The sequence below is a fragment of the Pinus tabuliformis genome, chromosome 8 (genome assembly GCF_031772625.1).
Source record: "Pinus tabuliformis cultivar Carrire ecotype Pingquan chromosome 8, CPIR1, whole genome shotgun sequence".
Taxonomy (NCBI): Eukaryota; Viridiplantae; Streptophyta; class Pinopsida; order Pinales; family Pinaceae; genus Pinus; species Pinus tabuliformis.
This window is the reverse complement of record NC_142294.1, coordinates 1114072723-1114087751: the sequence shown is the minus strand read 5'-3', so window position 1 is coordinate 1114087751 and position 15029 is coordinate 1114072723. Positions and strand designations below refer to the sequence as shown.

General features: G+C 43.5%; 1 protein-coding gene across 1 annotated transcript in view; it reads left to right on the top strand.

Moving 5' to 3' along the window:
* The first annotated feature begins 634 nt into the window (after positions 1 to 634).
* The window catches only part of LOC149239246 (NAD-dependent malic enzyme, mitochondrial-like), a 463766-nt gene continuing 449371 nt past the window's right edge, over positions 635 to 15029 (top strand). Inside the window, exon 1 of the mRNA XM_089373360.1 lies at positions 635 to 800. Coding sequence (XP_089229486.1) covers positions 696 to 800 — 105 coding nt within the window. The 5' untranslated portion in view covers positions 635 to 695. The remainder of the gene's footprint in view (positions 801 to 15029) is intronic.

The window sequence follows — 15029 nt, the reverse complement described above, 5'->3', positions numbered from 1 at the left end:
TTATAGTTAATTAAAATTTTTATTAAAACTTTATTATATATTTTACATTCCTAACTTAACTTTCACAACTTCACAGCGTATACCATTTTATATATATTATAGTTAATTAAAATTTTTATTAGATATTTTGAGCGCACACCTCAAAACATTCTGCAGGTGAGTCTAACTAACAAGCCTGTCATAGGGTATTCAATGCCCGCCTGTCATACGGCATTCAATGCCCGCTTAGTTGCAAGCTCGATAGCCAGATAACACACGCGCGTGGTGACTAGATAAATAAAAAATAAACACGGTGTATTATTGGGCTATCGAGCTTGCAGCTAAACGGTTAGCTCTTGCCGATATGGGTGATTGACCTTATAGGTGAAGAACACAAAAAAGATGAAACCAAAAAGTCACATAATTTTTGAATTATTATACTCACTTGGATCCATTAGCATTGTTTTTATGCTTTGTATGTGGCAGTGAGTGAATTGTGGCAACATCATTGTCATTGATTTTTAAAATCGTGCTTGTGGCAACATCGTTGTCATTGATTTTTAAAATCGTGCTAGTGGCAACGTTGACTTACACTGACACTGACGTGATAGGGTAAAGAGTCGGTGAACGTGGAGAATATAAAGAACTCTGCAGTTCTTTATTATTCCCTCCTGAAGTCTCGATTCACTCCACTGGACTGAATTCGTTCCGCGGACATGATTTCGGATCAAGGAAAGTGTGCTGTGATAACCGAGGCCACGCGACCAACTATTGTCCACAGGCGGGGCCACGACATTCTCCACGATCCCTTGGTTAACAAGGTCTGCTCACTTTCTTCGGAGATCTCAATGCTTTAAAATGCATTATTTACGTCCGAATTTAACGTGATTTATTTCAGTGGCTTTTTCAATTCATTTAAACTTTAATGACTAAATGCCTTTCAATTTTCTATTTCACCTAGATTCATGAAATACAGAAAATTTCACATACATTCATGAAATATTCTGTATTGATGTATAGCCATGCTTTCATATGCAGAATTTACGTCCGAATTTAACGTGATTTATTTCAGTGGTTTTTTCAATTCATGTAAAACTTTAGTCCGAATTTAACGTGATTTATTTCAGTGGCTTTTCCAATTCATGTAAACTTTAATGACTAAATGCCTTTCAATTTTCTATTTCACATAGATTCATGTATTGATGTATAGCCCGGGTTGTTGGGAGGATTTAATGATAACCTTTCCAATTCATGTAAACTTTAATGACTAAATGCCTTTCAATTTTCTATTTCACATAGATTCATGTATTGATGTATAGCCCGGATGTATAGCCCGGGTTGTTGGGAGGATTTAATGATAACCTCCCCACCCGGGTTCAAATCCGATGACATGAATACTATGACACGAATATGGCGATAATCTTGGAAAATGGATCCTATATACGGCTATGCCGTGCTTCTTCTGTACTGAAAAAAAAGAAATACTCTGTATTGTTTATGGATTTATGTCATGTACCGAAAACATTAGATACGAAGGTGATCTACGTTATGACTTGAACTTTATGTCATGTACCGAAAACATTATATACGAAGGTGATCTACGTTATGACTTGAACTTTATGTCATGTACCGAAAACATTAGATACGAAGGTGATCTACGTTATGACTTGAACTTAGGGAGAAATGAGAGAAGCTTATGCCTACTGTATTGTTTTTGGATACTCTGTATTGTTTATGGATACCGAAAACACTGAAAAAAAAGAAATTCGCTGTATTGTTTATGGATTTATGTGATGTACCGAAAACATTAGATACGAAGGTGATCTACGTTATGACTTGAACTTAGGGAGAAATGAGAGAAGCTTATGCCTGTTGTATTGTATTGTTTTTGGATTTTTTTTTTTTTTTAATCACATGGTGAATTGGTAACTGCCAGTCCTAATCTATGGGAGGCCCAAAATCAATCTTTGTAGCTGCGTCTATAACACCAGGAGTACATCCAACCACCTACAAGTCGGGTATACTAAGATCCTATGATTTTAGCAAGAGCAGACTCACGTGCCACCAAGACGGGATTCGGGAATCCGCCCCTTTAGCTTCCACCACAGTAGGTTTGTGTACTCAATGAGATTTGAACTTTGGTCTCCCAGGGTTCGCCCAAGTGACTTACCGTCAAACCACACATCACTGTACTGTTTTTGGATTTATTTTATGTACTGAAAACATTAGATACGAAGGGGATCTACCTTATGACTTGAACTTAGGGAGAAATGGGAGAAACTTATGCCTCCTTTTTGTGAAAATAAAAATTTTCAATGTCTATAAAAACTTGAACTTAATTTTATTGTAGATTTTAGAATATTCTCTGAATTTAATAAACAAGAGAGAATGCTTATAAAAACTTGAACTTTAACTTTATTGTAAATTTTGGAATATTTTCTGAATCTGATAAACAAGAGAGAAGTCAAACAAGACAAGAGACGAATCAAATGGTTCCTTATGACTTGAACTTAGGGAGAAATGGGAGAAGTTTATACACCCTTCAACTTAGGGAGAAATGGGAGTAGTTTATACACCCTTCTCTATGTGAAAAGAAGTTGTTGCAATGCTTATAAAACCCAACCTTAATTCTATTGTAGATTTTGAAATATTTTCTGGATCTACTAAACATGAGCGAAGTCAAACTAGATAGGAGCAAAGTCAAAAGGGTTCCTTATGACTTGAACTTAGGGAGAAATGGGAGAAGTTTATGCATCTTCTCTCTGTGAAAAGAAATCGAATTCCCTGGTTAGGAATTCTCTGAGGAAGAAATTCCCTCAAGTGTCTCTCTTCTTCCTTCTGACGTCTTTCTGCCCAGCCATTGCCTGCAGAAAACTGCGTCTCACCAAAAACCCCTCTTCACTGAAGCTTTTGCTGCGCTGCTCCCTCTGCCGCTGACATATTTCGATCTGGAAATCCTACCTCTCTGTCGACTCACTCAGAGAGAGATTTACCACAAAAACCTAGCTCTCCTGGCCTGAACTGCGCAATCCCTCTGGGGATCTGAATTGCTGCCTCTACAGGAATTTTGAACTCCCTTCCTCCTTCAACATTGGGCTCTTCCGGCATTGCTCTCTTGTTCCACCTGCAACTTTGATACCATGTGAAAATTTGGATGCCCAAATTTCTACTGCAACAACTGATTATGTTTCTTCTATTTGTTAATTCCTGAACAAAATTATTTACTGTTTTCTACCGTAAACACCGAAACTAATACACTGCAGCTTTCACCATTTAAATAGAATGCAAAAACAAGAAACTGAACAAGAAAGAAATACAACACATCTACACAGTTATTTTTTGACAAATGTCCCCGAAAAAACCCAATGCGGGAAAACCGGTGCAACAACTTTGAGGGTTTTATTAATATGCAATAGTAATTTCTGAATGCAATCTCTGGATGCCTTCTTGACAATCCAGTTACAGAGAATATCACTGGTAGAGAGATAAGTGAAGTTACCTCACACTATCATTGGAAATATTGGCTAATCCAACCACTAAATGAACTGCCCCTGGCTGCCTCTGCGCAGTCGCTACGTCAGCCCAACGTCACAATCTCTGGGGACTACGTCACTCCTCCCGACTGATTAATTTGCCTCTGAGATTCTGACTTCTGCTCCCCCGGTCTCACACCCTGATTTCCAGCTACAAAAATCGATCTCCTCGACAAATTTTCGGACTTTCTCATGCCTCTGCATCAGCCCATGCTGCCTTTGCATGGCTTTGCATCAGCTTCTCTAGCTTTACGCTGCATCTGCTAGATCTCTCTCTCTCTCTTCTGCTGAGTATTCTCTAATCGGGAAAGATTTCCCTTCGTATACTATCCCCGCCCCTCACTGCAAAAGACCACTATCGAAAATCACTCCGGCAACTGTTCTACTTCAAAAAATCGAACTTCCGATCTCCCCTCTGTGTGTTCTCCAAGTGCCCCTCAAGCCTCTTCTTCTATCTTTCTATTGGACAACCAATGGCCCAGATTAACTTCTAATCAATGGCTTTGATCATTTTGGCTTGATCCTCGTCTTCTTCTAGAAATTACACTCACAAGTTAGATTAATACCCATTAATTATTTTAATTTCCTAAGTTTAGACTTAGGGTCCCATTAAAAATAATTAATTATTTCAATAAAATTGTCTCTGGGTGGAATTTCCCAAAACTATTTATTGGTATTGGAGAATGCATGTGTCTAAGTCTCCCTGCAAATTTTGAGACTTAGAGCACATCCGATGCTACCAGAAATCAACACGGGACAACAAGTACAACCTATAAAGAATTGCCCAATGGTCCAAGTGGCAAGCGAGAACCAAAATGAAGCTTTGATTGTTATGAGGAAGATTCCAGGGAAGGAATTGTTAAATTTTCTGATTGTTCTATGTTGTATCAATTACTTTAACCCAATTTATCTTTTCATTAACAATGCATCCAATTATTAGCAGTATAATAAATCATAAATGTAACTGAAAAAAGAACAATATATGCAGTGATAGAGAAGACAACAACACAACCATAAGAGACAACAGATTGGTCCAAGACTAGGGAAAAACCCAACAAGGGGGAAACCCTTTCAAATCATCTACTTTAGTAGATCGTCATAAAAAGATTTTAGCAGTGAGTACAATGAGCCCAATACATATGATTTGCTGCGGATAACAATAAATCAGATCTATAGATCTACAGATCTGTTATAACAGGAGAGAAACCCAGATCACTGAAGTCAGCTGAATCCAAGATGTCAAATCTTAGATCTAAACTCTAGTCGCCCTCATCACGACTGATTGTGTGCGACTGAAACTCCTTGGTCGCTCTCCCTGTCATTGTATGTGAGCTATTGTGACTACAGGGTCGCTCTTAGGAGGTCTTGATGCGAGCGACTGTGGCACTGAATTGCTAAAACCTAGTTGCTCCCTTATTGTCACTGTGCGAGCGACTAAGATGGCAAGGTCGCTCCCTTACTGATGTTGTGCGAGCGACTGAGATGGCAGGGTCACTCCCAGGGCTACCTTGTGCGAGCGACCGGGGACTGGAGCCTTCTGATCTGCCTATGAACCCAAAGTTGCTCTCACTCAACTGTCTTCAAGCGACCAAAGAGCAAGAGTCGCTCTCTTGCCTACTCTGTGCCTGTGACTGGGGACGAAAAACTTTTGTTCTGCGCCAGTGGCCGAGATCCAAAAAACCCTAACCTAGAGCGAACCTTGCGCCTGTAATTTCGGACCCTGTGTGAACTCCTTCTGATGAACCTGTGCGAGTCAAAACAAAATAGAAGAATAGAAACATGTCTTGATCAAGTGTGTTGAAATGAACTTGAGGCCGCTGTTGGAATTTCCTACTAGAAATCCTTGATGTACTTTTTGATTTATTTCTTCCTACTTGTTCTGTTTAATTAACAAGTTATTTACCATGTAAATACTGAAAATAAATACAAATACATGCTCAACACATTACAGATCATCAAGTGAAGGAAAAATAAGCACACAAGTGACACCGTTATTTTTGGACTAATGTCTCTGAAGAAACCCAATGCGGGAAAACTGGTGCAACTATCTAAGGGTTTTATTATTAAGTAGTTTCAGAATACAATCTTGGTGCTAAACCGGCTCACCCAACAAAGAATGATCTCGACAGTAGTACCTCTCAGTCGGAGACAAATATTCCAGCTAAAACTCTGGATGAACAATCCCACAACTCTCAGCTCCAATTTGCCCCCTGAATTCTCCAGCGTCTGCCTCTAGGGAATGTGTTAGCCTCTCTGGCCCAGCATCACCCCAACTCACCCTGCGTCAGCCTCTAGAGGCACTGCATCAACCTCTAGAGCCTTTGCGTCACCCACTAGCTCTCTCTGGCACTATGTAGCTCCTGGTTGCCTCTACGTGGGCCCTGACTGGCTTTGTGTGGCCTCTAGCTGGCTCTGCGTCCCTCTCTCTTGACTTCTACATTGATGCTCCCGTTACCCTCTCTACCTATCTGCTTCTGTATTCACTGCCCCTCAGTTGCAACTCTGATCACTCCTTCGATTTCCTTAGCAAGCCTTGCCCCAAAAATCGAATTCTTGATCAACTCAGTGTGTTCTCCAAGTGACCCTCGAGCCTCCTCTTATACTTTTCTCGTTGACAATTCAATGACCGAGATTAAGTCCCTAATCAACGGCTAAGATTAACTTTGTTTTGATCCATGACTTTTGGACCCTTCTAACACAGTTTTATATTAATTCACATTAATATTTTATCTTCCCCAAGTTTAGACTTAGGGACTCCATTAAAAATATTAATTATTTTAATATCTCCCAAACTGTTTAGAATTTGCCCAAACCATTTCTGGGTATTGGAGATCTCATGTGCTTTAGCCTCTCCACCAATTTTCGTGGCTAGAGCACATCCAATGCTACCCCAAATCAACACTCCCTCTTAGCGAGGACTGTGTTGTAGTAATACTCCTCACTGAACATCACCCTAATCATCCAGCATCGGTCCTTGTGCTAATGCTAGGCCTGCTGCCCAACATCCTCTGCACTACTGCATCATGTACTGCTGCCCATGGCCTTGCCACTGCCACCGTTGCATCCGTACGACAACCCCTCTCTTCATGCTGCATCGTGTTGCCCATAGCACTGCCACTGCTAACTGTTGCACTTCAACTCAGTTACTGAGAAGTAAGTAATTGATCTCTCAACTTTGACATCTCTGTCGGGCTAGAGATACCCATGATGTTGAAACTCCCTCTGTCGCTGATAAGTGCCCCTTCTCTGACATCTGCGCTGTTGCAACAAATCCATGCATCTCACACTGTTGCCTCACGCTGTCCTGGGAATCTTGCACTATAGCTCCAATCTGTCACTCCATCTGCATCGGTATCTTCTGACATCCGCCAATACTGCTACTCCTCTTCGGGGCTCCCGTAGCAAGGTATAATACAAGAGGCTGGGTACCTCAAGGATCTTGCCCCTCATCACCTGTAGTCCGTCTGACTACAACTCGATGTATACCCCCTTCCTCTCAAGTGGTGTGTGAGCACTCATGGCAGAGTCATCATTTGTCTCCACTTCCTTCTCTGCCCTTGCTGGCACAACCTTGGTCTCGGAAGCCTCTCCCTTGCTCTTCTTTCGCGGAACTGGCTCGATTAGTGACCCAGTTCCCCACAGTGGAAGCATTTGACCTTGGAGAGGTCCTTCTTCTTCCGTTTCTCCTGCTTTCCCTTAGATGCTCCTCTTCCTGCTTCTTGATTCTAACCCCTTGCTGCTGCTTCTCACCTTGGTCAGCCTTCTGATCTCTTCTTGACGAAGAGTCAATTTGTTCTCCCTTCTGCATCTGGTATGACTGCAACTAATTTTCTAGGAGCATCTTCCTCTGCACGGAAGTATGTTTTTACCGTTTTGTCAGGGCCTCCCACATCGCATTTGCCGTGTCCTTTTCGACAATATGTGGTACTACATGGTCTTTGACCCCGTCAAGGATGATGATCTTGGCCCTCGCCATTGCCTCCTCATACTTATTGTTCTCATCTGGTCAACTGGGATCGCCATCGTCTTCAAGGCGAAGTGCTTGAGACGATTTTTTGTCTAGAACGGACAAGATTCTGGCCTTCCAGACTACGAAGTTTGAGGGTTCGTCCAGTCTGTCCTGGTCTCTTACCCCGTTCATTGCCATTTCGCTGCTCCTCTACTTCCCTCCTGGAAGTTCTCGGTGTGACTCCCTCTGAGCCTCGATTTCCCTCCTGGAAACCCCTCTGCCAATGTCGAGATGCCCCTACTCTGATCGTTAGTGCAGCTGCACCACTAATCCGGATTTCTTGGCTAGAAATCCTCGACAACAACTCCCTCCTCCTTGGTCTTGCCCTGTTAGGTAGTGTTCTGACCACAGTACCCCAATAGCTTCACTACGCCACTTACCACAGCCTCCTATGCCTCAGCAAACTGAAGGTTAGAACTTCTAGGCTTTGTGCAATCCCGACACCAGCAAAATCCGCACCTCCTGGCCACGAGCGTTAATCCTTCTTGACTGAGAAAGATGACTGAGCATTGCGTAGGTCAGGTCTGCTCCTTTTTGTCACTGCGCTGATCCTCCTCCCCGCTCAAACTTGATGACGCAGGCACTCCGTCACCCCTTCCTTGCTGCTTCTCTGCTAGGAACAACTTCTATCACTCAGGACAGTTGTTTTTGCTGCCGCTGCTCTGGTCGGTTGATGCCCTTAGTTCTCTTGTGATTTGCAACCATGCTCTAATACCATGTTGGAATTTCTAAGTCTAACTGTTAGAAATCCTTCATGTACTTTTTGATTTATTTCTGTCTACTTGTTCTGTTTAATTAACAAGTTATTTACCATGTAAATACTGAAAATAAATACAAGTACATGCTCAACACATTACAAATCATCAACTGAAGGAAAAACAAGCACATAAGTGACATCATTGTTTTTGGACTAATGTCCCCAGAAAAACCCAATGCAGGAAAACCGGTGCAACTATCTGAGGGTTTTATTATTAAGCAGTTTCAGAATACAATCTAGGTGCCAAACCGGCTCACCCAATAGAGAATGATATCGGCAGTAGTACCTCTCAGTGGGAGACAGATATTCCGGCTAAAACTCCGGATGAACAATCCCACAGCTCTCAACTCCAATCTGCCCCACGAAATCTCCAGCCTCTGCCTCTAGGGACTGTGTCAGCCTCTGGAGGCACTGCGTCAACCTTTAGAGCCTCTGCGTCACCCACGCTGACTCTCTCTGGCACTGCACAGCTCTTGGCTGCCTCTGCGTGGGCCCTGACTGGCTTTGCGTGGCCTCTAGCTGGCTCTGCGTCCCTCTCTCCTGACTTTTGTGTTGATGCTCCCGGTACCCTCTCTGCCTCTCTGCTTCTGTATTCACTGCCTCTCAGTTGCAACTTTGATCACTTCTTCGATTTCCTCAGTAAGCCCTGCCCCAGAAAATCGAATTCTTGATCAACTCGGTGAGTTTTCCAAGTGACCCTCAAGCCTCCTCTTATACTTTTCTCGTTGACAATTCAATGGCCGAGATTAAGTCCCTAATCAACGACTAAGATTAACTCTGACTTGATCCATGACTTTTGGACCCTTCTAACACAGTTTTATATTAATTCACATTAATATTTCATTTTTCCTAAGTTTAGACTTAGGGACTCCATTAAAAATATTAATTATTTTAATATCTCCCAAATTGTTTAGACTCTACCCAAACCATTTATGGGTATTGGAGATCTCATGTGCTTTAGCCTCTCCACCAATTTTCGTGGCTAGAGCACATCCGATGCTACCCCAAAACAGCAGCCACTTCCATTTATACGTTTTCTTGAGTGTTTACTTGGGGTTGAGATTGACCCAAGCAGTTACCCAAGTGGTTAGGGCTGAGTTGCTCCATAATGAATGAATGAATAGAATAATTCAAAACTTAACTTCTGCTTAACCAAATTAGGTGATCTTTGGGTTGATTTTGGTCCTCTTGGAAATAGAAATTTAATGCAAGCATCATATTGGTCATTTGAGTTGTTTAATGTGGAATTTGACCCTAGTTGCAAAAATTAACACTCCCTCTCAACTAGTAAGAATTCCACATGCCAATATCTGTCAGTGGATCTTCGCATTATCTTGACATGATTTGATTGTCTCTGCTGAAACTTTCTAGAATATAGAAGAAAAGAATCAGGGAGCAATAACTTCCACCCATACTGAGCAATAGGATTATATATCATACAGGGGAGCACATTTCAGGGAGCAATAACTTCCACCCATACTGAGCAATAGGATTATATATCATACAGGGGAGCACATCTCAACCCAATCTTATTGCCTACCGCTCTTCCCAAAAATGGCCCTCAGTAGTTGTAATGTCCCTTCCTAAATTATTTTGGAACAGGATTAATTTCTACATTTGGGGCCAATTTTAGAGGTGATGGGGCCCATTCAATTTTATTAGGAGGTTAGACTTAGTAGAAGTTATTTCGATGTGGTTAATTTGTACATGGGGATCACCCACACTAGGAGAATACACATTCCCTAGTTCGATTTGCATGGGGGGGAAATCGATGGTTAAGTGAGGGACCCACGATGGAGGGAAAAATGAAGGAAAAGTGCTCCACAAAATCTATATAAGGAAGAGAACTCTCCTCATTTTAGCATCTTATCTTTTGACATATTGAACTCAATCTTAGTTGCTGGCGCTGTTTAGCCGAGAAAAAGGAGGGAAAAGTGCTCCACGAAATATATATAAGGAAGACAACTCTCCTCATTTCAGCATCTTATCTTTTGACATATTGAACTCAATCTTAGTTGCTGGAGTTGTTTAGTCGGGTTACTGTGCTATTCAACACACGAATGTCTCCGATTGGAGATCTCAACCCTAGCTTTGGTGGAATTCAAGTGCCAGCCCTAGGAGGGATTTCTTCTTCATCTTAGTTCGTAGCAGCGACATGGAGATGAGTTATAGCAGCTGTAAGTCGAGTACTAGGAGCAGGGGGAGTTACAGCAACGCGGGGAATACGCAGTCACAGCGTGAGGAACTCTGGGAAGTTGGGGAGATAGGAGCATCCTTTCATCATTTTTAGGAGTATATATGGCATCTACAGACAAGAGGGCCATCCTACACACAACTCTCATTTCATCACACGCAAGACTGCGTCATCTCCTCCATGATTGCGCAGTCATTGGAGTGAGACTCTTTGGGGCAGCACCATTCGGGGGAGTTTAGAGTTGGGGTGCTGGGAGATCATTTGGAGGGCCATTTGAGGAGGATTGATGGAGTTGGGAGAGCCGAGATTAACAGGATTAGTCACAGCAACAAAATTCGAAATTGGAGGAGGGCCAAGCTATGAAGGGTCAATTTTTGAAGGTTGGAACTAAGGGAAACCCTTTCTGGGTTTTGGGCAAGGATCACACTCCTAATTTTATATAATTTATTGGGCAGATCTAAGGGGTCAAACAGGGGTCCCAACTCAGCCAGCAGCTAAAGGAGCTAAGGGGAATTTGGGCCAAAATTTCGAGGTCAACATTTGGCCAATTCCTTTGTGGGTTATTCTGGGTTTCTTGCGTAGAGGCTGGGATTAATTTCCCAGAATTTTCTGAGCAACAAAGAAGGTTCTAATAACAAATCATTGCAGGCAACAACACCTTTTTGGGCAGTAACAGTGCAGCTCTTGGGTATTACTAGCAAATTTGAGGAGGGCATTCCATTGTTCATCTTGGGATTTTGCTAGCTTGCTTAGAGCAAGCCCAGGTGCACACATTCCAGTACCTTGTTGTACGCCTCTTCCCATTTAATAAAATGAGTAGACATCGCAGTTTGGTTGCCAATTTTGTGGTCTGATGGTCTGATTTAATTTTATGGTGTTATTTTTCTTGTCCGCTTTGCATAACACTATTTTCCCTAGTTTGGAACATTACAGTGGTATCAGAGCATGAGCTTGGCCTAGCTGTGGGAAACTAGCCAGAAGATCATGGAAGCTTTGGGTATGAGTGCACAGTGACGAGTGAAACCAAAGACAAACCCAAGGCTCAAGGGAAATCCAGTATGCAGAAATTTTTGGGGTATAATTCATTGGGATGATGAGCGATTGGCCCAGCTGAGGAGGGTGACAGACCAAACCCATCCTCACCCTTACAACAAAGACATTAGAGGTGAGCAGGCTGTGGGGGTGCAATCATCTACATCATGTGGGGAAAGTCGACCATATCAGGGCACCAGATCTCCTGAAAAGGAGTAGGCAGGACAGAGACAGTTAGAGGGTGAGACCAGGGGTGCTTTTGCTAGTGGAGACCTGGCTTTAGATATCAGGAGCCTAAGGAGGAGGTTGAGCACGATGCTGAGAGCCCAGAGGATGGTGAGGAGCACATCGATATACCCGGTGTGGCACAAGAGTCACCTTTATTAGAGACCTGTTTGATAGCCCCAGTTGACACCTTGGTGGGGAAGATAGAGCCTACACACATAGAGCCATCTGTTAAGGAGGAGCCACCCATGGACGAGATGCCAACAGTTGCTGAGGTATCTGGAACTATGACTGAGTTTACAAGTGATAGATGCCCATGACAGTCCCACCAGTTTTAGGTTGACCTTCTAGCATTAAAAAGGAAGGTCGCATTAGTGCGTGAGGCTATTCTGCAACAAAATGAGGAGATGGAGGGGAGCGGTTGGATTTCCTACTGGTGCAGCTAGAGTGCATGTTGGAGCATGAGAGCAGCCCTCTTCGGGCATACATAAACGAGGCTGGCAACACTATTAGATTACCTTGGCCCATTGGATAGAGAGAGGCAGAGCTACTTAGTAAGATTTCATGCATTGACCAGGATAGCGAGATGAGATGAGCTGAGTTGCACAGGGTGCAACACCCGTATGCTGGGGTTGTTCTATGTGCGGGAGTTCATGCATTCGATCCTTCTCTTGGGGTTGGTTGGCGAGAGATTCTGAGTTGGTACCCAGTGGAGTGGGCCATGGAGATGGTAGTGGACCTGGGTGTAGCACAATAGGAGCTTCCAGGCATTGGGGATGCCGAAAGCCTAGATTGGCGTTGGGTTCAGGGTGGGACTACCTATCATTTCCTAGGTATACCGGTTGACTACATGTTAAAATTGGCAACCAAGGCAAAACTTCACGTGGGTCATCTTATTCATGGCTAATAATATTTTTATTAGATTCCTCTCGTCGAGAGGTGTAGGATTGATATAAAGATCATCCAATTCCGATAAGTATTCATGGAGATATGAATTTATTTTGATTATGGAATTATTATCAAGCCGACCTACAACTCATGTAGGCTCAGAAGCCCAACAGTCGCATCTATTCACCCACCAACGTTGTGTATAAATATAAGAGGACTTTTCCTCATTTAAACTCACTCATCTCATCACATCTCTCTCTCTCTACTGCGCAGATATGAGTCTCTTCTCTACTGCGCTGAAATGGGTCTCTCTCTCTCACACATGTGAAGCCGGAAACTGCTGAAACTGAAGCTGCAACTGCAGAAGTAAAGATTGACTTGTGTGGCCTAGAAGATCTCCTCTTTGGAACTGCGCTGTAGGTTCATCTGAATCTCCTTTGAAAGCCGCAACTTTTGGTGGTGGAATGAAGTCAATCCGACGAACGGTTTGCAAGATATCGACTGCCCTAGTTTGAAGCCGGAAACTGCTGAAACTGAAGCTGCAACTGCAGAAGTAAAGATTGACTTGCGTGGCCTAGAATATCTCCTCATCTGAACTGCGCTGTAGGTTCATCTGAACCTCCTCTGGAAGCCGAAACTTTTGGTGGTGGAATGAAGTCAATCCGACGATCGGTTTGTGAGATATCGTCTGCCCTAGTTTGATAATGAAGCCGCTAATGCTGATGCTGCTGATCTAGGGTTTGCTACTGCTCACATGAATCAGATTTATTGTACTATTTCTCTCTGCTGAATTATTGAAGATAAAAGAAGATTTGATCAAAGGGTTTCCCCACACATTGTGGGGTTTGTCCCTGGCTAGCCGCCACATCTTGTGTCTCTTGTCTTGGCTTGTTTTCTGTCGATCGTTTAATGTTCTATCTGCACTTTACTTTATGTACATGTGATTGCTAATCGGTGGAATATAATAAGAAAAAGAAGTAAACTGTTATAAGCATAGAACATACCATAACTTAACACTACAACCGCGATGGTACAATTGACCTAGCAGTTGAGAGTGCACATTCGCTAGGGGAGTCTCGGTCAACACCAACGGCCAACCAGTTTACGGACAAGTTTCTTGGTTTGGCTTGGTATGACATTTGTACACAGGATCACGGGGTGATCAACATACTCTGGAAGGAGTTTGTCCGAGGAGGTGGCATTGGCAGGCCACTAGATGGCGCCTTGTATGGAGTCGAGGATTCTTCACTTTGGTGTGGGGCACAAAGGACGCAGAGGAGCAGTGCAGTGGTAGCATGATTGCTGACACATAGGGAGATTCACTTCTCGGATCCCTCAGGGGGGATTTGGAGAGGAGATCCATTCATTGACAGATATAGTGATTGAATGGTGAAGGTGTTGATACTGATCAAGTATGGCCTGGCACGTAGAGACATAGCTCTAGGCCATCACATCCGGGGATGTGTGGGAGCATCTAGTGTTGAGCAGGGGTCTACAGGTGGGCATGGAGATGCGTGATGGTGTGCCGTAGTGTGTTGGACTGAGTAGTGGAGTGGGAGTGCCTTATATCGCATTGAGTACATGCGGGGAGTGACTGGTGCAGTGACCCAGGCAGAGGACAGGACTGTACAGGATGGCATAGCCATAGCCGGGGGTATCTAGTGGTGTATAGGGACAGGTTGTGGCATACAATGGCATGTCGAGGAATGCAGTGTTGCTTGGTGGTGTGTAGTGATGCATGGTGCGGCGCAACAGGCTCTTGGAGCGTTGCCTCCAAGGAGGCATATGAACAAGGGCATTAGGTGTACCGTTGGATGTAGCTCACCTAGGATTGATGAGGAAGTTGTTGAGCATTTGGGGACACCATGCTTAGTAGAGACAGGGCTTCGAGGGAGTTATCAAAAGATCCAAGGCAGAGAGAGTGTCGTCTGTAGGATCACTCTTGGGCATTCCGGCAAAATTTTGATCATACCATTTGGACATACCCGCCCATCATCCTCCAATGTTGCTTACAGTCACAGAGTGTTTGGTTGTTTCCCCTTGACACTCTCCATTCAAGCAACAGGGTATGGGAGGTTCACCCTAGACATTAGGATGAGACACCGCGTGCCATGAACCGGGAGGAGACCCTTGAGTTGAGACCCTTGGTAGGTGCACGAGCTATCAAATACAGGCTTAGGGATGGCGTGGTTGATAACTGAGGTAGCATATATTCCACCCCTGAGCTCACACTTGAGGGACGGTGGATGGTAGACTTCATCTATAGGAAGGTACCCAGACTTCGAGCAGTGTCGAGGTGTATCATCAGGAGTTGGGATAACAGATTTCACTGCGTGGTTTGGCAGGAGTAGGGCAGGTTCACAGGCATGAGACCTACTCCTTATACTTGGGGTCCACCTAAGGAATACATAC